The sequence below is a fragment of the Clytia hemisphaerica genome, unplaced genomic scaffold, assembly GCF_902728285.1.
Source record: "Clytia hemisphaerica strain Z4C2 unplaced genomic scaffold, Clytia hemisphaerica genome assembly, whole genome shotgun sequence".
In the NCBI taxonomy this organism is placed as follows: Eukaryota; Metazoa; Cnidaria; class Hydrozoa; order Leptothecata; family Clytiidae; genus Clytia; species Clytia hemisphaerica.
The window spans coordinates 87,905-115,299 of record NW_027103281.1 but is presented as its reverse complement, the minus strand read 5'-3'; the positions used below and the strand labels follow the sequence as shown (position 1 = coordinate 115,299).

General features: G+C 36.8%; 1 protein-coding gene and 1 non-coding gene across 2 annotated transcripts; both read left to right on the top strand.

The window, feature by feature from the left end:
* The first annotated feature begins 6,686 nt into the window (after positions 1-6,686).
* Positions 6,687-21,550, top strand: LOC136802864 (protein MCM10 homolog). The gene is made up of 11 exons (XM_067059629.1): positions 6,687-6,829; positions 10,180-10,310; positions 10,736-10,822; positions 12,795-13,054; positions 13,712-13,751; positions 14,163-14,236; positions 15,781-16,622; positions 17,902-18,031; positions 18,619-18,764; positions 20,419-20,532; positions 21,392-21,550. The coding sequence occupies exons 2-11, from the start codon at positions 10,225-10,227 to the stop codon at positions 21,548-21,550; spliced, it is 1,938 nt and encodes a 645-aa protein (XP_066915730.1). The 5' UTR covers positions 6,687-6,829; positions 10,180-10,224.
* Trnar-acg (transfer RNA arginine (anticodon ACG)) lies at positions 11,283-11,355 on the top strand. The gene has a single exon. It is a non-coding gene; the product is annotated as a tRNA-Arg (tRNA).
* Positions 21,551-27,395: the final 5,845 nt, after the last annotated feature.

Genomic DNA, 27,395 nt, shown 5'->3' with positions numbered 1-27,395 from the left:
GGGCGTTACTTTTAACCAGTCACTGCTCTTACAGTTTAATATTTCCACTTAATGATGGAGGGTGCAAGTAAGGACAAAAGTATCAGGGGCGCCAATTTCATAGTTTGCACCACCAAGAAAAATAAGCCAGGCTGCTGCTGCGCGTTGAAGTTATTGATTACTGATTATTGATGTGGTAGGAAATCTGCATAAGGTGCAAAAAGATGATGGCTCAACGCCATGAAGAGGAGGCTTTGTAGAGCTTTCTTAGATTTTCGAAAACTTTTTACAAAACATTGTAAACACACACGTTTTAGTGTATTAATATATAGATTAGAGAAACAATTTCAAGTGAAAGTATAAAAGACACTCTTGCCTTGCCATACCCTTGAATGAAATTTCTAAAACTTTCACTAGAGATTATTTAACGACTCGGTTCTGGCATCCACAAAGGTCATTGGATTGTGGATGATACGCTGAAGTTACTCTTTGTTCTGTGCCTGTAAGTTGGTGTAGATTTTTAGAAACTTCGTTTACGAAGTATTTATCATTTCATACAGGAACCTGGCAACTGTAGGAGCCGACTTATCCTTTACAGGTTTTGCCTCTGACCATTTGGAAAAGTAGTCTATTAGAACAATCAAATGTTTATATCCATCCACTTCAGGAAGATTGCATAAGTCGATTCCGACTTGCTTCATCAATTGTAAAAGGGGTTACGCACGAAAATCTCGTGTTCGCAAGCGAAAGGTTTTTTACACTACATACCGTAGGGTTGCTAAACTTCCTTATTCCCAGCGAAACTTTCCGATTGCTTGTGTACAACGGAAAAGGACCAAAACGCCACAAAAGTAGATTTAACACCGATTTTAGCCGGAGACGCCTAGAAGCAAAAAGATCCCGGAGACAGGGCAGGTATGTTTTCCCGGGAATGAGAAAGTTAGCCAATTTTAGTTTTAGCAAATTAGTTACAATTTTAAAAAGTTGTACCCAGCCGTTTGCGTGATGCTTGATCGGGAAATAATTCGAGGCATGATTTGGGCTATTTTCGCAATATTTGCATGGTGAACAAACCTTTTTTGGTAATTTTCATGATCGTCACGAGAGCAAGGAAAATTTCTATCAATGCATTTTAAACATGTAAAAACTCTGGTGAACCAAAAGAAATAGTGGGAGCCACTATGTTCTGAAAGCATCCTTCGTGTGCACAGAGAAATGATCAATTAGGTCCATAAGATCACAAAAACGAATGGTGAGAAAGATTTTGACCATTTTNTGCCTTTTTTCTTTTCTCGTTTTCTTAAATCAGGGGGTAATGTATATCTACAAAAATTGATCTTGTTCATCAAAAATTGAGAATATTTTTACAATAGAAAACCAAAGGAAAATTTATATTTTCAAAATAGATGAAATATTTTGCATATACTTTCATATATAATATATTGGAAAAGAGGTTTAAAATATAAAATATTGGAGAAAAGGTAAAATATATAAAATATGAAAAGAAGGTAAAAATTATACATAGCATCCAAAAGTTATATTTTTAGAAAATGCATGTCAAAAAGTTAAAAACTTCAAAACAGGGAAATAATTTCAAACACACTTTCTTTAATATAAAACAATTTTTATAAGAACAACGAGGCCCAAACGCCAAAAAAAAATAGGAACAACGTAAAGAACAATGCTGAGCCTGAAAACTACTCAATTTCAAGCAATTTAGGGGCCAAGTAATAAAAATTGGGTATAATGCCTAAATACCTCACTTACATCCTATTAATAAGAACATGAGAGAGCTCAAAGTGCAAAAAAAAAAAAAAAAAATTAGAACAGTCAAAATTTACTGGTTCTTATATAAAAAAGGTGTTTAATGCAAAAAAAGAAGAAAAAAAAATTTGGGAAACATTTTCATAATCTGAAAGAACGTCGAAAGGAAAAATTCCCATAGCATAAGGCATTTATAATTTTCAAAAGTAGCTGCCAAAAGCAAAAAATGTCATATAATTGGCAATCATAATTTCCAAAATTTCCAAAAAGTAAAAAAAGTAAAAAAGTTATCTTTAAAGTTCTATTGCAATGATCTTATTATTACTTTTTAAGTCATAAAAAAAATCAAATAAAAATCTTTTTTCTGGCCGGCCGCATGAAAGCTTTTTTCCTTCACCTGCATTCCGGACAAACTACATTTTTTCATTTTTGCCTGACAGCATTTTTTAAATGCATGTGGGAGAAAATGTCAAGTTCACGACAAAAGTTTTCTACATTTTAAACGCACAGGGAAGAAAATGTCCAAATTCACAGCAAAAATTTCCACGTTTTAAACGCATGTGGAAGAAAATGTCCAAATTCACAGCAAAATTTCCACGTTTTAACGCACATGGAAAAAAATGTCCAAATTCACAACCAAAGGTTTTCCACGTTTAAAATGCATGTGGAAGGAAATGTCCAAATTCACAGCAAAAGTTTGCACGTTTTAAACGCACGTGAAAGAAAATTTCCAAATTCACAACCAAAAGTTTTCCACGTTTTAAACACATGTGGAAGAAAATGTCCAAATTCTATTCACAGTATATAAAAGTTTGCACGTTTTAAACGCACGTGCAAGAAAATGTCCAAATTCACAACCAAAAGTTTTCCACGTTGCATTTTTAGAATACCAAGGGAAATTAAATTCAATCATCAATCAGTAAATTTTGGTCTGGGTTTAAATTTTTACATTAAAGCATAACCAGTTCATATCCAACCACAACCATTTCTTTGGGTGCCGCATCTATCTACCATCTGACCATCATAAAAAAGTGAGTTCAAACTTTTTTGATGTTTCAAGTATTTAATTTTTCAAATATAGCATGGTCAGATTTATCCACAAATATTCAGTCACCTGCCTTGTTAGGATTTGTGTAAATATACGGGCCAAAATTAATTGAAGTTTATATAGTTTGATGCATCAATCTCTCATGCCAAACCAAACGAAACATCAATCCAGGAAGGAATAATAAGAAAACCTCATCATCAACCATTTCTTGTAACAATCACACAAAAATCATGATCCAATTCAACTAATTAAAGCATAAAAACCAAAGAAAAATAGCGAAAGAACATAGCAACCCAATTGTTTATTTTTGCCGCCATCTTTGTTTTGACTGTTTAGAAAGCAGTATGGTCCGATCAACTACGCTTCCGAACCGGGCGACGTTTCCTGATCGAGAAGGATACTTATATTTTCAATCAACGTTTCTCGAAGAAATGACGTCTTTATCCTCGTATAAAAAAAACCCTACTGTTTTTCACGCCGGAGCTCGATTTAAAAAGAGATTTGGAAAAAATCCATTACGTAATGCTTCCAACAGACAGTCGGATGTAACTGACAATTCTCCATGTTCACAGTTGAGACAGTTGCACACGACGACGAAAGTCTGAATGGAAACGAGGCTAAAAAAGCTGAAAAATCGATTTTATCACCCCGCATATCAGCTTTTTTTCCCGCGCTTTTGCCAAAGATCGCACTCGCTTGCTGCGCTCGCTCGTGCGTAATGAGTTCGTCCATGAAATTTAATATCCGCGAGAATTCCCCATATTAACATAATTTTTCAATTCCATATTCGTTTAGATTCATTCAAATTTGAAAGGTTTTTGGTTTTGGTCTTCTTTAATCTGATTTAGCTTTACCTAACATGTTTAGTACAGAAAACTAGCCGTCACCCGGCGTCGCACCCGCCGAGTAGAGTGTTGTTGAACACATCAATTCACAGCAAAATTTCCACGTTTTAAACGCATGTGGAAGAAAATGTCAAGTTTACGACAAAATTGAAAGTTTTCCACATTTTAAACGCACAGGGAAGAAAACGTCCAAATTCACAACCAAAAGTTTTTCCACGTTTTAAACGCACGTGAAAGAAAATGTCAAGTTTATGACCGACAAAGTGAAAGTTTTATTGTATCATGTCGGTCGATTATCTTTGAATATTAAATCTAAACGTGCATTTTAAACGTGAAAAACCTTTTGGTTGTGAATTTGGACGTTTAGATTCTAAAATAAAGTGAGTCGGTCGGTCGTTCTAAAAAGTGAGTCGGTCAGTCTATAAAGTGAGTCGGTCGGTTTAAAAAGTGAGTCGGTCGGTCTAAAAAGTTAGTCGGTCGGTCTACAAAGTGAGTCGGTCGGTCTAATAAGTGAGTCGGTCGGTCTAATAAGTGAGTCGGCCGGGCTAATAAGTGAGTCGGTTGGTCTAAACTAAAAGTGAGTCGGTTGGTCTAAAAAGTGAGTCGGTCGGTCTAAAAAGTGAGTCGGTCGGTCTAAAAAGTGAGTCGGTCGGTCTATAAAGTGAGTTGGTCGGTTTTAGGGCGGTCTAAAAGTGAGTCGGCCGGTCTAATAAGTGATTCGGCCGGTAAAAAGTGAGTCGGCCGGTCTAAAAAGTGAGTCGGGTCGGTCTTAAAAGTGAGGATCGGTCGGTCTACAAAGTGAGGCGGTCGGTCTGTCTACAAAAGTGAGGCGGTTTAATTTTCAAATATACCTAGCATGATCAAAGTGATAAAATGTCCTGTTTTTAAAAAGAATAGAAGAGATTGCATCTCTCATGCCAAACGAAACGAACATCAAATCCAGGAAAGATTAACAAGAACTTCATCATCGTCCATTTCTTGTAACAATCACACAAAAATCATGATCCAATTCAACTCATTAAAGCATAAAACCCAAAGAAAAAGAGCAAATGTGCAGTAGCAACCAGTTGTTTTTTTTGCCGTCATCTTTATTTTGACTGTTAGAAAGCAGTATGGTCCGATCAAAAATACGCTTCCGAACCGGGCGACGTTTCCCGATCGGCAAGGAACCGTAGGCATGTTTTCCGGTGACGTGTCTCAAAAGAAACGTACTCCGCCTCGAAAAAAGAACACTGTACTGTTTTCCCGCTCGGAGCTCGATCTAAAAAAAAACTTGAAAAAAAATCCATATGGCCCCCCCACAGCTCATACGAATTAGACTTTTAGTATATATAGATGTACTAGCAGTGATTTCTAACTCGACGAATCAGGCTTACCATATAAAGGAAGTGTGTCAAGATTATGAACTGACTAGCCCACCATTGTATTATTTTTTGGTTTCATGCAATAACGGGATTCGAATGTTTTGAAATTCGATTGTTCGAAAGTCTAGTGAAAACAGCATGGCGGACTAGTACCATACGGACACTGTACTGAAAATCTGTTAGCAGTTAACCTATCTAGTGTGTAAAGAAATATGATGTCTGTGGCTCCTAGATTTTAAAATATAGAGCTTGAAATCTTTTCCTATCTGTCACCACTAATAAAATCCAATGACTATTGATTTTGAGAGAACTTAATTTCAATGAGGCGAAACTTTAGTTAGTTTCCTTATAGTTGTATCAAAGTGTCAAAACCTTTTTCTCAATTAATTAGTTGTAAATTTCGTAATCTATAAAATTTAAGCCTAATATCTTCATAAATTCAATATCTCTAGAAATCCAATGATTCATCAGCAGTCTTAGACGAACGTATGAAAGGGCGCCGAGTGATCAAGATTTCCCACATCGAATCCAAGATGAAAAATTATGACATTGAAGGAGACTGGGTGACAATGGCGTGTTGGTTTGATAAAATGCCTCAGAAAACAACATCTAATGGCAAAAATTTCAGGTAAGAAATTCTTGTGTGTACTTGTCTATAGTTTATAGTGGTTTCCACTGTATGTAACGGCGTAGTGGTGTGGTGGTCATCGCCCTTTACTCCTGTCTCAGGTCCGAGTTCGATTCCCACTGTAGTTGTGTGCTCACTTGGCAAGTGAAAACACCTTCGCCCGGGTCAACCCATACCATGCGAGGGGAATTGGGTACACTACTCTGATACAAGAGTGTGGGTGATATGCCAGGCATTGTGGTGTGTGGTGTCACTCATCCTGTTCTGCGCCTTCGACGAGCTATATGCTCTCTCGCGCAGTTCGAGTATCACCACTCTGCATTATGGTATCTGTGTCTCGCGTGCACAGAACCAGCAAGAGTGTCTGGACAGCGCTAAGCGTTCCAACTTGAAATTCCTACTTCATAGGAGGTATTAATGGTATTAATTTCATCTAACTTTTTAAAAATAAAAAAAAAGAACAAGCAAAAAAAAAAAACTTGTTCGGGTTGTAGTGGCTCATAAAAATAACTTCCAACGCCTACGTATTAAATTATTTCCCACAGTTTTTTTTACGCATTAACGTCTACTCTAACTCTCTCGTCTAACTTTACGACTTGACTCGCTATTCAAATTAAACCTTTATTAAAAGTTCTCGAGAGTTCCTGTTGATAAACTACGTACTGACTCTTGTTGATTCAAGGTCGGAAATATATTTTGTTCAAATTACAGAGAGATTCGAACTATATACAAATTATCTAGGAAGAGTTTCACCTTTGATGGGGTTTGGATAGTTCGAATAAGCGAGAGTTATGATAATAGCATATTGAAATAACATTAATAGCGAGTTTATGCGCATTTGCACTTTTGAGAACGGTAAAGTAACTGAAGCGATTAAGAATAACCCGCAGTTCTGACCCGCAAAATCGGGAACGGTAAAAGTGCTGGATTTGACGTCGTCCTCAGTCAATCAGGATGTAGTCAAATCAGAAGCTAACCGTCTTTGTCACAGGAAAAATACACATACACAAATTCGGTAATGTATCATAAATTAGAGATATTTGTTTGTTTTAGTGTGGAAGTTGAGCGATCTTGGAATGGGTAGTGAGAATGTGTTGATGGCTTTCTTTCTGTTCGGTGAAGTGAAGTCAACAAAGAACATTGGAAAACACAGAACGGTGCTGTCATTGCATTGCTCAATCCATCCATCACCAAAAGAAAGGTTCGTTTGTAATTTTAATGGGCTAATCCAGAAATAGTCTGTACCCCTTATGTTGAGGAGCTATGACGTCCAGGGTGGTCTGGAAAATCGGGTTGAAAATCCAGGGTGGTCAGTATAACAAGATCGAAAATCCAGGGTGGTCCAAAAAATGGGAGATAAAAATCCAAGGGGGTCGCCTTTTTAAAAAAGGACCTCCTCAACATAGGAGGTATATATTTTTTCTGGAATAGCCCAATACCCAGACCCAGCCCTCAAATTCAGGTCAGCATTCGGCAGTACCGACCTAAGAGCCGACCAAAGAGCGTGTATGATCGGCAGCAGACCATAAGTGACCTAGAAACAAGTCTAGATCGGCAAAATTTCGCCGACCTTCGGCTGCATTTGGTCAGCACTTGCGTGTCGACTTACCTCTACTTGAAATTCGAGGGCTGCAGATCTTTTGTACAGTGTTACTTTTAATTCGACTTCTGATTCAGTGTATTGTGTACACATTTTTGGCCCAGCGCTAAGCGAGTGGGCCTTTCATTTGCAACGTTCTGTTCGTACGTGTGTCTGTCCGGGTCTGTTTTGGTAGAAACGGCGCTTAAAACCAGTACCACACTTCTTAATTTTGGCGTCTTAAAAGCAAAGAGCTCGCCAAAGTCGGATACTGGCTATGAAAGATATATTCTCTGATTTCGCGCCCCGTAAACAAACAACGTTTGCACAAAAACAAAACAAGATGGCGGTCGAAGCGAGAGTAGGCTTTAGACTTTCTAGACCATTTTCTTTAAATATATTAGGTCAAGAGACTTTCAAATCGAACAAAATTGTAGTGAATTTGCTTTGTAAACCTTTTTTCAAACATTTTGCCAAATCTTCTTGTCTTTGCTCAAGTTTTCATGAAGTTTATGAGTGATAATTTCATAAACATAAAATTCTACCTCAATAGTATTGCTGTCTTTTTTCTTTCTTGTTTTTTTAAAAGACTTTATTTTTAGTAAATGGCTTTGATATCAAAAACAAATAAAGATGGAGTTACAGTAGATTACAAATACAAATCATGAAATAGTTTATCAAATTTGGTTGTAAAGTATGTGGTGTGATTGGATAGAGTTAGAGATCGGTGATGGGTTTTTAGTGTTGCAGGACGCAGGATTTATTTAAAATTAACACATTTTGTTGTCGTTTCAATTTGAATGATGGAAGCCTTTACTGGATTTTGACAATTTGACAACTTTGGACAACTGAACTGTGCTGGACAATTTTTTATGTTGGGGCGATTCCATTTTTCAAGATACCAACTATGGTTTTTATTGAGATAACTTTTTTTGGATGAATATTCAAATTTTGAATTATAGCAAACCAGTGGATTTCTACAAAACATTACTGAAAGATGATACAATTTCCAATAGTCGTTTTAGGCAATCACAATGGTCTAGGCCGTTCGTAAAAAATAGCTTGGTTCCCATCACACCCGACCGACCCTATTTTCTTTTAAGTAAAAGGAGTCGAAGGGACAGGAAGCGGTTTTGGCGCTGCTCGAATGTCATCATCAACCTCCGCCATTACAAACTCTGAGCGATGTAGCGAGCAGCGTTTGAGCGGATTTCCATCCAAATTTAATCCGAAATCCAGCTTTGTATGGATTTTTTCCCGATTTTCATTTTTTGGACCAAATGGAACCACTCTGGCTATAAGAACCTGGGGCTTAATTTTTAGAGAAGGGTTTTTAAAACAACCTGGCGGATGAAGATACTGAGTCGCATGATATTTTTTAGCATAAATTTTTTTAACCCTGACCGACCCACTTTTTCAAAGTTGGGGTGACGGGAACCAAACTATTTTTTACTAACGGCCCTTTGAATAACTAATTACTACAGACTGTCACGTTCGCCTAAAGCTCCCCATATTAGTGACAAAATATTACGTAATAAATTAACGACATGATAACCTGGTGCCTTACAACAACAGAAACTTTCCTGGCACTATATTCGGGATCCTTCCGCTGCTTTTATCTGATAAACTGGCAAGATAGTTGTTCAGCTGTGTATAATGACTAGACAATGGTGTGTTGCCTTGGAAATGACCGCCTAACTAATTATTTTGATTGAGTACGTACTTCAACTTTTTACCAAAACTTGGAAAAAACTGTTTTCTGGTCTACTTTTCTTACCTCATCAAGTCGCACAAATCAAGTTGCATATAAATGAAAGGCTTTATAATATGATAATCACAGTTAGGAGCTATCTTCCCAAGTTTGGGCAAATGAAATTTGGATTTAAAACTGCAAAGCCATCAAAAGGAAAGTTTTGAAGAGGTTTTTCTTTCGAATTAACTGACGTCAGCATTGTGCAGGGTGATTGTTTTTCTGAATTGTGCTGACGTCAGCAAAAGTTGAAAAAAGATTTTGTCGAGTTTTTTCTTTTGTATTTGCAACTTGCTTCAAGCTATGGCTAGTGGTAATTAAGTAAAAGTAACAAAAATTGGGAACATGCTGTTTGACCGAATTCCCTAATTTCATAAAAATGACTTTCTTAAATTCGGAATTTAATCGTATTTAGTAAATAAGTGAACAAAAGACCACCGACATTTTTATATGTTTTACTAGGTTATATTCTTTTCATTACGTTTTAATGGTCATTCTTCATAATATAAATTTTAGAAACAATATTTCGACCTCCTTCGTGGAGGTCTTCATCAGGTTAACAAACGTTCGGTTGAGATCATTGAATTGACGTCAGATGACATCAATGCAATCATGCAATGAACTCAACCTGATGTGCGAAAGCATTGGTTTCCAGAACCTTGACGTGACATACTGACCATCGTCTAGATTTAGACCCTGTTCACTATGTGGCGCCGTCTTACGGAACTGGATCTCCAATATATTATAATAGGTTATATTGTGCTCTAGAATTGATTTGAAGTTTTACCACTGGCACCCTTGTTAATCAAGTGAGGGTATCACTCCAACCTATCTTTATCTTTCGACCTCTCATCTCTCTCTACTTTTGATACCTTTAATCAGTTTCAAGTTTTTAATTTTTTTCATCGGGCTGGGCCTTCACGCCGCTAGGCTTCTTGTTTAATAATCAAACAGGTTGCTAAGGCTCTAGGGTCGTCAATTTTTTCCACTATCACGTAAAGAAAATATTTTAGATAATTTAAGCGTGGCAAACGATAGCCCTGGACCCAATGAGCATGAATTTGGGGCATAATATCAGGGGTGGTCAAGTCTACGATTCCGACTAAGAATTGTTTGAAACGTTGTTTTGATAGCCTAGTAGCCCTCCATGTTCAGAGTTTGAAAAGTTACTGCTCTTACCAAAAAAAAAAAAGATTAAACCCGTCTGTCATATTCTTTCCAGGAAGATAATTCAATCTCAATCAGTATCGACAACCCAAAGAAGCTAATGGAGATTGGAACGTCCAGAGACTTGGCAACGTGTAAAGGAGTGCGCAAATCTGACGGACGATCGTGTACTATGTTCATCAATAAGTAAGGGATTTATGGTATCCATTTTTACTGTATTACTTCGAGTAAACGCCCCGGGCGTTTATTATTTTTTTTGATCTTTAGGAGGAGCGTTTATTCGAGATGGCGTTTATACTTATTTGAGGGGGGGGGGGCGTTCTTTAAAAATTTGTCCTCAAAGGAGGGGCATTTATTCGAGAGGGCGTTAAAAAAAGGGCGCGTTCATTCGAAGTAGCACGGTATTAAATTATAATTGGACATATCATTTTTAGCCACCAAATCTTTTAAGTTTTGGAGAGTTAGAGAAAGATTTAGATTACGGTGATTCTGTGCAAGCCCAAGGAGAATTAGAGATTTTTGGCTGTGACTCAAGACTTCATATCTTCTTATCGATTTATCGAAAGTAGTAGGACGTCTAGATATTTTTTATATTTGTGTTTTGTTTTTAGGCAATACGGAGACTACTGTGAGTTTCACGTTCAAAAAGCTTTCAAGAAAGCGAAAGCTGGACGAATGGAATTGCAATCCGGTGGAAGGTATGTCTGTATCATGAAATATGTACATCTATCAACTCTTAGTGGTTCGGTCGGCTTTTGAGGGGACTTGTAAAGAATTTACGATGTAGATTTGTGCACGACGCATGACACATCACAAGACGGATTGAATTTAGCACTGTTTTTGCGTTTGAATTTTTCAAATTCTGGTGGAAAATGTTACTTCTAGTCCGGAGGTTTTTATGGAAACCACGCAAGCCGCGTGATTTATGTAGGAAAGAATTGGCTTCAAATACTATAGTTTTGACTCCTTGCTTTCTGCTATGTATTTCAAGTTGGTAATAACACGTCTATAACTTAAATGATTGCCAATTCTTTTTAGATGACTCATAATTTGTTTTGATTTCAATTGGATTATTATCTTTAAAATGATTGATATGTGGTGTTGTAATTTAAAACGGTTTTTCTCTGTGTCATTTTTCCTGTTGTCAGTTGTCATCATGGCCTCGTGGCCCAACGGATAAGGCATCTGACTACGAATCAGGGGATTCCAGGTTCGAATCCTGGCGAGGTCGTCCTTTTAAAATTATTCAGCCATAGTTTTCATGGTTTCTTTGCTCGAGGAGAAGTTTGAGAGGTCTTTGTATAGTTTTAACCATTGAGTTTAAAGCCCGAAGGGCTCGAGTAGAATCTCTAACCCTTCTCAGGCAAGAAAAAGTGAAGCCGCTTATTTCAGCTTATTTCCCATCCAGAACGCGCTGCAATCATGACGACGGATTGTATCTAGTGGTTCTTTTGTTCTTGAACGACTGCAGTTTTTAAAAGCTAGTGATAGATTTTACTTTCAGTCCGGCGTTAGTGTAAAACCAGGGCGTGGGCGTGCGGGCGTTCTGGATGGGAAATAAGTGGCTTCATTTCCTATCCAGGAGTTACGAGTCTGGCCCTTTGGGCTTTGTATAAGTTTAACGCGATCCATTTCCCGCAGTTTTTCGGTTCCTTTCAACAGCCCTATACGTCGAGAAAAGTGCTGTTAAGAAATGCAGTTGAGACTTCCAATTTTTGTCCTTTCTTTGCTGTGAATTTTTCCGACTTAAAACTACAAAAAAACCGAGGCAGAGTCAATCGCATCAGTTATAAGGAAAGTTTCTTGAACTTGAAAGATAGATCGTTATTTCTACTCCTCTCGCTTTGAAAGAATTTATTGTGAGCAAATATAAATCCTAGAAGCGTTCAAAATTGCTATTTTCTAGCTAAATTTATTGAAACATAGATATTTACTAGACACTTCTACTGCACAGGAGTATTATAATATAATTATATTGTGAGCGTCGAAAATGTTTGTGGCCGGACATCGGTGTCCAGTGGTTTTGAATATTGAAGTGTTTCTTTGTCAGCTTTTTTGAACTTTTTATTTTGTCTGAGAACTTATCTAAGAAATTCCCATTTAAGCGAGTCTGCATGGAGGCAATTACAATGATGTGTAAAATTCTTTTTTCGTGAAGTTTTTTTGTGTAACAGTTCACAATCTCTTATACACCTGAACAACCCCTTGGTGACGTGGTTATTACACGATTTTTTATGTCTTTAAAAAGACTCGATATCCCGGCGGGCAGTGGGTTTACCAACTGACGGTATGTGCGGCGAATAAATTGGCTTTTAGAATCGCACCCTTACAGTGCAGAAAATCGGTAAAATTCATACCCTTACAGTGCATTTTTTCAAATTTTAAACTCTTTTAGTGCAAAAAATTGCAATTTTTCCCAGATTTGCTGAAATTTCCACCCTTGCAGTGCATTTATCAAAAGTCCACCCTTACAGTGCATTTCTGATATTTTGAAAAACATGCCCCCCCCCTCCCCGGCTCGATATCAACGGAAATTTCGAAATTTCAGAACTAAGCAAGACTATTTTATATATGTAAGATACACTCTGAACAAGCTCTCGTTTTTTGATTTTTTGTATGCATTCACCCTACGCTTAATTCATTCCTTCTCTTCCTTTTTAATTCTTACAGTAAAGGGCCACGGAATGGCACCACCAGCAAAAATCAAAAAGGACATCTCATGAATGATATGAAGAAATCAATCGACATGGGCGACTATCATTACGGCGGAAAAACACTGTCATTATCGGAAAATAAAAAAAGAAATAACGTCAAATTACAAAAAACGTCGAACGGCGCCGGCGCCGGCGGTGGTGGTTTACGCAGTATTGTGAGCAGTGACGTCAAAGCATTGGCTGCAAAAGATCTTCAGGAAACGAAAATGAAAAGAGGTAAGCTTTAGTTTAGCCTGTACCAAACTCTTCTTCGGGGAATATCTCACGGCAAGATTTTTTCAAAAAACAAATATATCTCCCATGGGCGCCCGGTGTGGTACAGGCTAGCTTAAGTTCAGATTGTCGAACTTCTACTTTTTCATCTTTTACCGACAGGTAGCAGAAAATCGGCCGTCTAAAATCAAATGTAATCGTTTCTAAATGAAAAATGGAAACATTCTATACCGTCCTCTCTCATGTCACACGAGAGAATTATCTAATGTTCACAACGTGCATATAACGTTAGATAAACGTCGAAACAACGTTGTGTGCCAGCTGGGTTAGGTCTAAGCTGTTATGAGTTATAGCGCAGAAATGCCTTCCAGATTATCACAAAATATTTCATCCCAAATTTTACTTACTCTTCCCGTGTCTATGTCAAAACCACTGCAAATTCTATTTTATTAGATCATTCATGAAGCGAAATTACTTAGTTTTACAAATAAGTTTTTCTGCACGTCAATGCAGCCTGGTCTATGCATCGCACGTCGCCCGGGCTTCTATAATGTGGGATTTCATTTTTATTTTCCGATTATTTGTTAAAGTTTATGTTGCATAGTTATGATTATACCAATTTATACCAACACCATTTTAATTTATTTTCGTTTTATTCAGAAAAACAGAAATTGGAACTGCAAGGTGGCACTGAGGAGTTGTAAGCCTTTTTGTATTCTGTTTTACGCATGACATTCTAAAACGATGCTCTACTATTCGATACGCTCCTTTAATGCCGGTCTCCACTTGCGCGCGCCTCGATCGCACTTTTTCGAGCAAAGCTTCCACGCTATTGGTCAAAAGAAAAATGAAGCAACTCCATTGGCGTGATCTGACGTAACGGTTGAAATGTGTTCAACTTTTTTTTCGAGCGCGCGCTACATTTTTATGACGTAATCTTTTTTCCAAGCAAAAAGGATTCTAGCCAAAAGATGCGATCGCAGTGCGCGCAAGTGGAGACCGGCCTTTATTCGATGAAAATCTAATTCCCCTTGAAATAATCGAATTAGAGAGAGCGTCAACTGTTTTATTTGTCAACTTCTTGATGTTGTATCTATCTGTCTCATCGTAGTAAGGAGCTGCTGAATGTACCGACAGTCGGTGCAAGAAATCTCCACAAATTGTTGAAAGGAGATCAAGTGAAAGGTATGCGTTTTTTTTCTTTCGTTTTTCAGAAACTAAACTCTAGTTTAGACGGTCCACTTTTCGCGTAAATTAAAGTGGGCAGAAAGTTGCCTGTCTAAAGTTAATAGCGAGATTATGTGAATTCTCTACGGCTACGGTTAAAGCGGCGAAGGAAATGGCGAGTAAGGCAAGGAAGTAATGGCGGTTGAAAGCAAGTTCGATATTTGACGTACGGCATTATGTCGACTTTGCTTATACATTGGTGTTTTTCCCGTATAGAGCAAAGTAGACAACGATATGTCGCATGGACACGACCCGCATGGGCAGCCCCGGAACCGTAGCCGTAGAATATCTCCGATACATAATCTCGCTAATGCGTTTCTCTTTTTCGATGTCAATGCAATGTCTTCTTTCAATCTTTTTTCAAGCAAAGATTTTAACTGCTGGCTTTCTGCTCACTTTTTGCCTAACAATTAAGGCTGGGAAGAAAGTCGGCCGAATAAACTAGAGCTGAACGGATACTTCATCCTGTGTCAAATAATTTATCTATTTATTCAATCCAAATCGAAAAAAAAATAAATAAAGGGAAATTAAAATCTCTCCAAGATTGGGGTTATCCATCCATTTTGACACGTTACCGAGTTTATATATATTTTTTTTCTGCGACGGAGACGGTAAGGCTAAAATTTTACGAGAAACTGACCAGCTGTGGACGATGGTAAACTCTTTTAATAATTCTATGGGTAAACCAGCTCTTTTACGGTCCTCGATTTTGCGGGTCAGAACTGTGGGTCATTTTAAATTGCTTCAGTCACTTTGCCGCCCAAATACATAAACTCGGTATTGTCCTTGATAGAAAAAAAGATATAACTAAAATTTGTAACTCGTTGGTAAGATAATTTTGAGGAGCTCTATGTAAGCCTTGGAGAATATTCTAAAAAATTAAAAAATGGGGATGAAAAATGAAGAAGAAATATTACATTCTTTTCTGAAACTTTGAACCTCGTTGATTTTAAATATGTATTCAGATTTTTAATACCTCTTCTGGCTCAAAAGTTATAGCCCTTTGCAAAAGGCCCATTTCGATCAATCTTAAGCAATTTAGCTCCCATCTGGACACTTTTCTTATAGGGATATAAATTTTGATAAAAAAATATATCAGTTGAAAAAGGTTAAGGTGAGCCAAAATGAAGAAAGTAAAATCTCCATGCATTCTATGCATTTTAGTAGGTTTGATTTCTCGACATTTTATTACGCTATCCTTACTGAAAATTACTTGAGCATGATTTCTGTTACTCTTTTGAATGAGAAGAGAGAAGAGAACCCTCTGAATCATCCGGAATGGACCTTATCCCTGAATAGATACCTACCCTAGGATAGGGAAATTAACATGCTTACCAGACACTGCTAACCCTGCGCTCGCGACACGATAGAGTTATTGGTGTATAGACGACGATACTCGAAGTACAGGCGATGACATACATCTTCGCAGGTGTTGAACCTATGAGTATCGTCACCACATGTATCCTCTTTTGAATTCCTTTTGTTATTTGTCTCGTTTTCAGAGGAGGAAATCAAAGTTCCCAAATCGAAATGCAATTCCGCTCGTTCCTTTCTACGGAACACGAAACAAGAATTCTTGCAAACCAATCCTCAACTGAATCGAAATCTGTCTCCGTCTATTCCCAAACCTGATCCCGCGCAAAAGAAACGGAAACTTTGCGATGTCGAATTCTTTGAAACGACAACTTCGTCGGATAAGAAAGATAAACCCAAGAAATTGAGTGTTGATAAAAGAAATGAGTCAAATGAGCGCGAAATGACTTTTGAATCGGATGAAAAAGTGAAACGTAGGAAATCAAGTACAGATCAAACAACGAACAATTTAACGCCAAATGGCGGAGATAAAACGAACAATTTGACACTAAATAGTGGAGATAAAGCTACAAAGAGAACACTAAATGGTGGAGATAAAATTACCAAGTCAACCTTAAATGATGGAGATAGAACTACAAAGTCAACCTTAAATGGCGGAGATAAAACTACAAAGTCAACACTAAATGGTGGAGATAAAACTAACAAGGCAACCCCAAATGGCGGAGATAAAACTGAACGAAAAGACGAAGAAAACAATAATCAAGAGCCCATTCGTAAAAAAGAGAAAATAAATTTAAATAAATTAATACTCGATAAAAGCAAAGCGCCAATGCTTGGGCGTGGTTTACGAAACTCAAAGTCAGACTTCGAAGAAGACTTTCTATGTTACGATAAATATACCGGAGAAGACACTTCCGTATCACAAATTTCATACGGTAATGACAAAGGACTTACCGAGACGCTTGAAAGATCTACAAACAAACAACAGTTACAGCAGAATGGTCCAACATTGAAACCAACAAAAGCTAAGGTATATTGATATAAATACAGTTGATGGTTTCTATTACGATGTTCTACTATTCGATATGCTCCATTATTTGTTTACAGTTGACGCTCTCTAATTCAATCTTCAAGCTCAAGAGAAATTGGATTTTCATCGAATAAGGGTGCGTCGTTGATGAGAGTTTCTTGTTGACGGTGACTTTAAATTTCATCGAATAAGGGAGCCTATCGAATAGTAGAACGTCGAATTAGAGAGCGTCAACTGTTTATTGAAAGTTATTGTGTCAACAAGAAACTCTTCTACACGCTCTACCATTTATTAGGCTCCCTTATTTGATGAAAATTCTATTCTCCATCGGACATCGAGTTAGAGAGTGTCAACTGTATACATTTGCCAAAGTTGTGCCATTGCGAGAAATATTTCCCGCACGGGAATTCGGTGTTCCGCAAAAAGGAAACAACTTTCTGATACTGTCATTTTTGAGGCCTACCTCATGAGTTTTTGTTCTTTCCACCTACCTTTCAAATTTCCTGTTATAAGACTTACTTGTAATTTCGGTATAGTGTTGCTGACTGGTATAGTGATCTCTGTATCAATTGTATTGAACATAACTCCCTCCGTCGCCAACACTAAATCTAAATATTTCAGGAAATACTTCGACCGCCCAAAGTTTCCGAATCAGGAAGGAAGCATGTTTCCCAACCGTAAAAGTTGGCATTGAACACTTCAAAAATGGTTGTTTTGGAGATAAATAACTTATGCTTATGCCGCCTCTTAATTCCATATTTTACTTCCTGATTCGAGACATACTTTCTGAAGGGTGCGCAAAGAATTGGTCGAAAATTCAATAAAATGGCCAAAAAAATGTGAAAAAATTAGGAAGCCATCTTTTTTTACAGGCAACACCACTTTCCTGTTCGGGAGATAACCTTAGTGTTGGCATAGCTTGTCATTTACATGTAGCGCTGCGGACTGTCACTTTGACAGCCACATTTTCGTTACAATATAAATAATGACTCGAAACCTCGAGTTGTACCAGCAGAATTCCTTCGTTTTTTCCTTTCAAAGTATTATGGTTGAATGTCATAATAAGCAAGTCTTTATTTTCAAATCTTCTTCGATTTTCTTAAGGAAGATTTTTTCGAAAAAAAGTGAATTGAGATTATTTTGACTATTAGTGTAAAAAAATTTTCACAAAAGAATTTACGAAAAATTCTTTCACAAAAATATTTACGAAATTATTTCAAATGTTTCACTCTTCGCTTATCTTCGCTTTTCTTCAAATATGGAATTGTTGTTTTTATAGCTGGCAGCCATTCAGAAGATTCGTTCCAAAGGTGGTATCCATGACAACGAGGACAAGAAAAACAAACAACAGACCAGTGAACATATCAAAGCGAGGCTTGAAAATTCCCTTGACAAATCGAATGATGAAGGTAAGTACAGTTGACTCTCTTCCTAAGGTGGGCTGTCTGAGTTAGTCAGTAAGACTCCTCTTTCGATAGCTATCTACCCGAAGGTAGGGGAGGGCGCCACACTTTCTCCCTGGATTGCTCCACTTACTCTTGATCCTTCTCTTAATTGCTGAGCATCAAGCAGAGAAGCATCAAATACCATTTCGGAAATCTTTGGTATGACCCGGCTGGGGGTTGAACCCAATAAAGTATAAGCCCGAAGGACTAGAATCGAATCTCCTTTGTAGGATTTGAAGCCACTAAATCCTACCAAAGTTGCCCGGCCTTGAGCAACCTATGTGATTTTTATACAAATTCTGGATTGAAAGTAAAATTTTCCACTCGAAAACAAAGAAATCGCTAAATTCAATCCGTCATAAAATACGGCGCATATTTTAAGGCTTCACTTTTTCTTGCCCGAGAAAGGTTAAAGATTCGCCTTTGGGCTTTAAACTCAATGGTTGAACCCACAACATTGCGCACCGTAGCCGGACGCTCTACCACTACACTACACGGTCGCTCAAAGTTACGTATTGAAGTCTGATTTACGCTTTGATTCTTTTCCAAAGGAGCAGGTGATGAGAACGATGAAGTTCCAAAGAAGAAACGAAAGAAAGGTCTTCTACAAGACATCTTTGGTGAACTTGATCCAAATTCTGAAGAAGCTATCAAACTTCATAAAGCCAAATCCAAAAATGTCGGAGCCGTACGATTGGTATAAAAAGTTGTTTTTTGTTAATATTTTTCCTTTTTCTCGCGTTATTTAACGCTATTAAGCCTTTTTAGGCTCTCAAATCTGAGTGAGCACTGCCTCAGTTTTTTGTAATTTAAAAATTTGAAATATTAAATCTCCCTAAATTTTACAGCACAAAAAGATGTGCAATTCACCCCGATAGATAGAGTCTATATTTAACGTTGAAAGCTTAGCAATCTAGGAATCTCCAAGGTCTTTCTATTGTTTTCACGGTGACCACGGCCGACCGGCTCAGATATATAAGAACTGGACGGAACATTGGACAGAGTGGGGATCTGAACCGTGAATCCCTGGTTTGAAACACTAACGCCTTGACAATTCAGCCACTGCTCCCAAATACATTAGCGTAAATATGAAGCAAGGTCCCGAATAATAGGGGGGTCTGAATAAAAGGGGGGGGGTCCGAAATTTTTGTAAAATATAATAAACGGGAGGGTCTGAATAAACTGGGGGGGGGGGGCTGAAAATATTTAGAACTTTCCTTTTACGTAACGTTCGAAATAGATTAAGTCCGATTTACACTTCAACTCAAAAACAAAAAAACTGGAAAATTAATAAACGGGGGGGGGGGTCCTAATAAGCCCTGTTCTTATTAGGACCCCCCCCCCGTTTATTAATTTTCCAGTTGGAAAATATTCGAAAATTAATAAGCAGGTGGGGACGTCTATTCGGGACCTTAGAGTACCTAGTATCAACAAAGTATACCTCGTTAAAAAAAATATGCTTTTTTCATTCTCCTCAAATCGAGTTTATCACGTGATTGATGATTTGTGTCTTCCATTGAGTTTTAATAATACATATTTCTGATCTTGAAACGCTTTTTTACTTTATAAGGTTTTTAAACACTGTCTGACACTGTACTTTTCTGTAAAATAGGCATTGTTTTTGGTTCTCCCCATTGAGACATCTCTCATTCTTCTTTAAGTTATGCTCTAGGAGAGCCTGGAAAGAAAACTTAAAATTGGGCTATTCCAGGCATTTTTCTGAAAATGCTCTTATTTTTTGGTATTTTTAAGCCTTCATCGTTCTTATTTTAGAAAAGTAACTTGAAAAGTAGTTTTCATTCTTTAGTAGGCTTTGCATAGCGAGTACCTCATCAAAACCGGGATTTTTTATCCCGTTTCTTAGTGAGTCCCACTTTGACGATTTGCGGAGAAATAGAATATTTAGAGCCCGAAAACCGAAAAAGTCGCAAAGTGGAGTAGACATAAATTGCGTAGAAAAAACGCGGGTGACGTCTAGTATGGGCTAGGCTTTACACCGTACTTTTCCGTAAAATAGGCGTTGAAGGATTGAATGGGCGTTGAAGGGTTAAATTGGCAACTAGCGATGTGGCTCTGGATCCTTTCTCTCATTTTCCTATAAGAAAGGCAGTTAGAAAAAAATAACTTAAAAGGTTTTATTTTTACATAAGTATTCCCGTTTCAGACACATATTTCATATCAGGACAGTGTCTGTCTATTGTTATATTGTGCTGATACTCTTTCTGATCATTTTGCTTCACATCCTAATTGTCAATCCAATGTGAAAAAGTTTGTAAATTAAAATTGACGAGTAAGCAAACGATATCACTCTTATTTAAAAACCAAACTTTTAATCTTTTTGACACCACCAGGCTGAAGCGGAACGGGAGGACAAATATTTTGCAGCATTAGAGAAGAAAGAAGCAATGGAACAAAAAATGATCAACACAACAGAAATCAAAGTGCGATTGTATGCTTGCAAAGTGGTACGTCTCTTTTGATAATTTAATTCTTTGAGAGTCCTTTTATCTTCTCGAATACACCTTTTCGACCGTATTCTCGCGGTCAGGCGCCACTTAATTATTTAATTATCCCCCTGAACTCGATCCAATCCTTTTTTGACACCTCTTTCTATTGTCTATAGGTGCGAACAAAATCTGGGACGGTTTTTGGGTGGTAAAATGGGCAAAAAAATGCCCGTGCGTCAATTGGCGGCTACGGTCTAAAAGGTGTAATCTAGATAAAAATTTTGTATTGATTTTCGCACATAAGGTATTTTAGACTCAATTCTTCATGGTTTCGTGAGATAAATATGAAGCATTTTACTGTCGTTTTGCATAAAATTCCACTTCCCGCACTAAGATTCCACCGCCAATGTTCTATCAGAAAAAGAAAACAGGACTCGGTAAATTTTCCAATCTCATGTCGGTTATCCCGGGAAAAAACTAGCGTAAAAATCCTTGAAAGTCAGTGTTATCTTATGCGGGAAGTGGAATTTTATGCAAAACGACAGTAAAATTATGCTTTATATTTATCTCACGAAACCATGAAGAATTGAGTCTAAAATACCTATAGAGAAAGTGTGTTCTCCGCATCTATTGTTTCATTTTCAAAACAAAGTTAAAACGCATGCGTATTTATAAACTGCTAGTTGTTATTATACGTAATACACAAAGAAGAATGAATACGTAGAGTTGTACAGTCACTTTCGCTCGGGGTTTGTGGACGGTGAATTTTGTCGTTCTTTTTAATGTTGCGAAGTAGACACTTTCTTCCCCTCGTGGAATCTTCTGCCAAACAATGGTACTTTCACGAGTCATTTTTTTTCTTTCCCTAAATTTCCAGTGCAATTACAAAGCCGAGTCATTGTTGAAAAAGTGTTTGGACGAGAAACATTTACACGTCAAATTACCAGACCGTATTAAACGTTTCTTCGCATGTAAAAACTGTAAACACAAAGCGATCGGCTACGATTGTCTGTTGCCCAAGAACCCATGCTCGTAAGTTCATTTTTATCTGATATTTTAATGGCGGATGAGTGGCCGCCCACGCTAAAGCTCTTAAAGAGCGAGCCAATTTCTGACAGTTTTCCCGACCTTCAGAGCTTTAGCGTTTCGGAAGATAATTTCTACACCGAGTGCTAGATAATTCCCTTTAGCAGTCTCATATTTAAAAAGCTTTCCTTTGATGTAACATAAAGTTGAAACGAGATGGAGTTTTTGGTTGGTTGTTAACCAGTAGTAAAACAATTTTGTTACTTTTTCTAAAGAACGTGTCATTTTATGTGTCATTTTATTACTTCAAATGACCAATTATTAAAGTATCTTATAAAAACTCCATCTCGTCTGGCAAAGTTGGTATCTAATGTGAAAACGTAGCCAAAAGCAGAAAGAAACTGTTCTAGGTCTCTCCTAGCGAGCAAACCCGTTGTTGAAGCTCTATCGTCATCACAAAAAATCGGAAAGATCGGATCCAGCAAATGTGTTTTTAAACCTTTGAAAACGGTACTTGAACTAAATTTACAAAGAAATTATTTAGAGGTACTGTAGATTAAATAGGGAATTAAAAAGACGTTGGTTTCCCGTAGGTTGCCGACGAGGTCGTCTTGAATTAACACCCGCCAATCCCTAGTCGACATCATCCGGAGTTGCAATGACATATTCTATTCTCTTCTTTTTTTTAGAAAATGTGGAGGTACCAGTTTCGAGCGTTCGTCAATGGTCAACGTAGGTTTAATTCTTTCCTTCCAATCTCCATCATGAGTTTATTAGCCCCCCGGCAGAAAAAAAAACTAAAACTGACCCTTAGAGGCTAAAGGAAACTGGGAAGGAACGAAATTGATCCTCACTGTCCTTACATACCAAGCAGACAAAAATTCAAGCACTTTTGCCATTGGCCATTTTTTCAGATTAGAAATTGAGTTTCCGCCAGCTTGGTAACCTCTTAAAGCAATTTGTCACGAGACCCGTTGGATGCCCTATGAAAAGTTTATTTTCAAGGATTGATTGCTTATCATAATGCCAGGAAAATTTTGATTTTTCCCACCTTCTTACATATTCTTGGCATTTTGCTGACACATAGTAAAATAAAACTGAATTCAAAATTGAGTATTCTGGCCGTATAACGGCCACAAAAAAATACTTGAAATCTTCATTGACCAAGATCCAATTTTTTCCGACTTTCCCGCTTTCCCGGAAATTTCTATTTTCGTTAATTTTGGACCCTTTCAGAGAGTGAATTGGTTTTTTGTAATCCTTAGAGAGACTTTGGAGGGTGTAAAAATGGGACCCTTATGGTTCGCACATACCCGACACACTTTTCGCCTTAGTAACCCCCCCCTCCCCCGGGTTGAATGATGAAAATGATTTGATTTCATTTTGACATATTACTTGAGATTTCACGATGAGTGATAAAAGAAAATACACATTTTTTATAAGAACTACGTGCTTTTTTTATAAGAATGGTGTTTTTTCATTTCATGATAGATATTCTTAACTTTTTGGGGAAAATCATTCTAAAATATTCTTACAGCATTCTTAGGTTAGAACCCTAATAAAAATGGCATTCTTATCTTCAGTTGCCAAATTCCATAATGGTGATATTCTTAGCATATTCGTAATTTTTTGGCTTTCATCACGAATTCTTATAAAGTTTATTCTTATAAAAAAGCCCGTATTTCTTTAAGATCAAAAAGGCTTCAATGGCCAAAATGTTGAGAACAAGTTAAGAACATTTTAAGACTTTGCGGAATCTAAAACACCCGATTTCTTAGAAATGGCTACAAAATGGTGAAAATAAGAACATGTTTGGAACACTTTTTAATTTTAGACTTAAATTAAAACTCAAAATCTTATGAACATCCGAAGGCTCCAAAGATTCTTGTTTTTCTTATGAGAGAAACGTGTATCTTTTCTTCTGGGTGTTCAGTTCATTATCAGAAATTAAAGAATGATATAGTTCAAGTCTCTCTTGACTAATGAACAAAAGTACGAAAAACGTGATGAAAAACTAAACTGAATTTTCAATCCTCCGCGTAGGAGAATATCTCTCTTCCCTGCAGATCTTTCTCTACCATAAAGGAAATCTTAATTCTCTTAATTATGCGAAATTCTTGATATAATTTATTCCGTGAAAATGAATCATGAATATTTTTGAATAGACGGTAAGATGGAGGGTGCTTTCATTCTTTGCTCTCCACCTTCGCTGAACATCAGTTCCGACTGTCTAGATTTCTCACACAAAATTATAAGAACATTCTGGTCTATTTATAAGAATACATTCTGCTGGTATTTCAGAATATTTTTCTTTCACATTTCTGATTTTTTCTCATCTTTGGATAATTTAAAAACACATTTTCTAGCTGGTGCGCAACGTTGTTTTAACGTTTATGTAATGTTTACAGCGTTCACATGAACGCTATGTGCCAGCAGATTTTATTCTTTCGAATAAACTACTAGCATATTGCCATTGTTCCACGATTTATTTTTTTCACATTCTTTCTTTCAAACAACATAGAATGCTTATAAAAGCATTCCAAAACCTGAATATAGTAAATTATTCATTACTTGCTTTCTTGTCCGAAGAGAGAGAGGAATAATTCTGTTTTTCCTTTAATTCCCCCAGACCTCTTTCACCGTAAAAGCTTATTATAATTATCAACCGTCTGGAAATATTTGTTTTCCCTTGCAAAGAAACCTCAGAATAAACTTAAGAAAATTCAACTTAGATTTTTGTCCACTGTAAAAGTATTTCAAAATAAAACACGAGAAATAATCCAATTCAATTTTTGTTGACTAAATCCTCCTTGAGAACGGTTTCCAGGCAGGTTGAAGCAATCTTTTCACCTATGCTTTCTTAAGAGTTTAGAAGATGTCTTTGAAAGATGATAAGTCTATAAACGATATTGGGCTGTTCCATTAAAAACCATACAGGGGGGTGGACGAACCTTTTCAAGTCAAAAAGAAATTATTGAAAATGTGTTGATACCCCCTGGAAAATGGCATAATTTGCAATGAGACCCTTGGAAAATTTCTTTTCATACCTTAAAGTGAGGGTGGGACGAACTAAGTTCAGTCTTCTACCCTGTGGAAGTTTTACAATAACTTTTTACCCCCTTGGAAAAATTAAAAAAGACCCCCTGGAAATTTTTCTCGGATTACCCTCTGGAAATGTTCGTGCACCCTCCCCCCCCCGCCCCCTGTATGGATATGAAATGGAATGGTCCATTAGGCATGGCCAATACACAACTAGTACACTATATCTTTTCTTAGAACAATAAGGCTAAAAAGTCCAAAAAATAAGAACAATTTAAGAATAATGCTGAGCCTGGAATGGTTGAGTTTTGGGTAAATTAAGGGTCAAAACTGTAGAAATAGGATATCACAAGCCATAATAACCCGAATTTTCCCTAAAGATTAGAATAGTTTAAGAACAATTTAAGGCCAAAAGTATAAGAAAAATAAGAACAGCCGAGCTTCAACAAAAATTTGCTGGTTACTTAAAAAAGGGTATTCAACACTTTTACAATGTAAATATTTTTTCACAAGAAGCAGTAATTTGACAGAGGCTCCTTTGTTAATTATTTTTGGGGGATTTTTAGGATTCAATATGCTTTCCCTTAGGCAATTCTGAAATCTTCCGCTGGGATCGTTCGTAAGCTCCTTGGTCAACGGTTGGTTCGTCCACTTTTTTTTTTGTAAGAACCAGGAAAGTTTTGTTGAGACTCGGCGGTTCTTATTTTTTTATACTTTTAGTCTTAAACTGTTCTTATTCTGTTCTTAATTTAAAGATAGATTTCAGGATTATTATGATTTTATCCTTATTTTGAGAGTTAAGCCCTTATAATTTACTGAAAATTCAGCCATTACGGGCTATTTTTGTCGTTTTTGAGCCTCGTTGTTCTTATGAGATTGTTCTTATAAAAGATTAAAGGGTAAGGGTGAAAAATGTTACAAAATTTCACATAGACGGGGGTTTTAATCTCTTAATTGTAGTTTTGTTATTACTTTTTCACCGAAGTAGTTATTTTAAGAAGGGGTATTTTTGTCTCGTTTTAAATTTTAAAGCGTTTTTATAAGGTATCAATTTTTTCTGGTGATTGCGGTTTTAATAATCTTCAGAATGAAACCCTTTCGTCACGCGATCTCCCAGGTATTTTTACTGTGTGAATTCCCTTGTAAAAGCCTTCAATTTTTATCATTAAAACTGCAAAATGAGAAATATGAGAAATATCCAAATAAAACTTGATAAGACTTTGTGGTTTTAATAATCTTCAGAATGAAACCCTTTTGTCACGCGATCTGCCAGGTATTTTTACTGTGTAAATTTTCTCCTAATAACGTTTAGTTTTTATCATTAAAACTGCAAAAAATGAGAAATATGTCTAATAGATTGATATGAATATCCAAATAGATAAACTTGATAAGACTTTGTGGTTTTGATAATCTTCAGAATCAAACCCTTATCTTCCACGTATTTTTACTGTGTAAGTCTCCTCGTAAAAGCGTTCAGATTAATACCGTGAAGTCAGGTAACTTGCATCAGTGGAGGGAAACTTGCATAGTCATCAAATGACTGACCAATCAAAGCAGCAAAATTTCAAAACAAATGAACTACGCAATTCCGCTCGCAGCTCTACTCTACCATTTTTGTTTTGATTTAACTTTGTATTTTAATAACGCTTATATGAGCTTAGCCTGTGAAAAACTCTTCTTCGTGGAAAAGAACTACGAAGTTGACACGGCAAGATTTTTCAAAAAAGTTAAAGTCGCTCTTGGGCATTCGGGCTAGTACAGGCTAAAATGAGTTTGGTTCCGAGTCTTACATGCAGGACATATTATGTAACGTTCCTAAAACACTACACGTTTAGAAATAATACAAATTCACTCTCATAAATAATAAATTTTTCTCGTTCGGCTCGTATCGGTTTTTCGATAATATTTTAATCATTTAAACAACTTGGTGATCCATCGAATACATGTTTTTTTTTCATAAGAACAAACCATATAAGAACATTAGACTTCGATGACCAAAATCTTAAATCGTTTTAAGACCTTTTAGACCCTAAAACACCCGATTTTTTAGGAAAACAGACAAAAAATACACACAAAATGGTAAAAATAAGAACATGTTAAGAACAGTTTTAAGCTTAAAACTAAAAAAGTTAAGAATATCACAAGGCTCCAAACATTTTGGATGTTCTTATAAAAACGTGCAACGTATGACGTCATATGTCATATGAAATGAATATGTGGTTTTCACCATGGGATTTCCAGCTCCAAGGTAACGCTTCTACTCTCTCAAGCTGAGTCAAGCTTGAAAGAATGTTTAAAACATTTAGACCTTTTGCTAATCACGATACGTTTTTGACTCCAAAAACATTACATAATCTTGGCGACAGGATAACTTTAATTTTGATCTTTATTGATTATGCTATACAAGTATTTACGCGCCAAACCATACACAATCAATAGGCTATTCGGCACTCTCGCACTTTGTAACCTAATATTAATAATTTTAATGTGTACTTTTTAGGCACGGCTTGCGGACTTTTAGACTAGAGTCTACTTCTGGCTGAACTTTGCTTTCTAATAATTTTTGGTGACGCTGAGTCCAGTGAAGTAGACTAGGAGCATTTGACGAGGTTGCCATTTCGAGCTACTTGAAGTTGAAAAATATAATTAAGAAAGAGAAACGAAAATCTGGCGGACTGTTTTGAATTATACCTAAGTATTACCATATACTACCGGGCCATTTAATCGCGTCATCCAGTCTATAAAAAAGCTTTAAGTGGACCCCGGGCTATCGGACACTTTGAATAATTACCGACACTATCCACCACAAAGTGTCT

Bases quoted from the DNA above. Each gene is read 5' to 3' on its own strand.
- LOC136802864 (XM_067059629.1), top strand. From the start codon at position 10,225: ATGGAGATTGGAACGTCCAGAGACTTGGCAACGTGTAAAGGAGTGCGC. The intron at 10,823-12,794 runs GTATGTCTGTAT...TAATTCTTACAG, and splicing joins GAATTGCAATCCGGTGGAAG to TAAAGGGCCACGGAATGGCA. The intron at 13,055-13,711 runs GTAAGCTTTAGT...CGTTTTATTCAG, and splicing joins GGAAACGAAAATGAAAAGAG to AAAAACAGAAATTGGAACTG.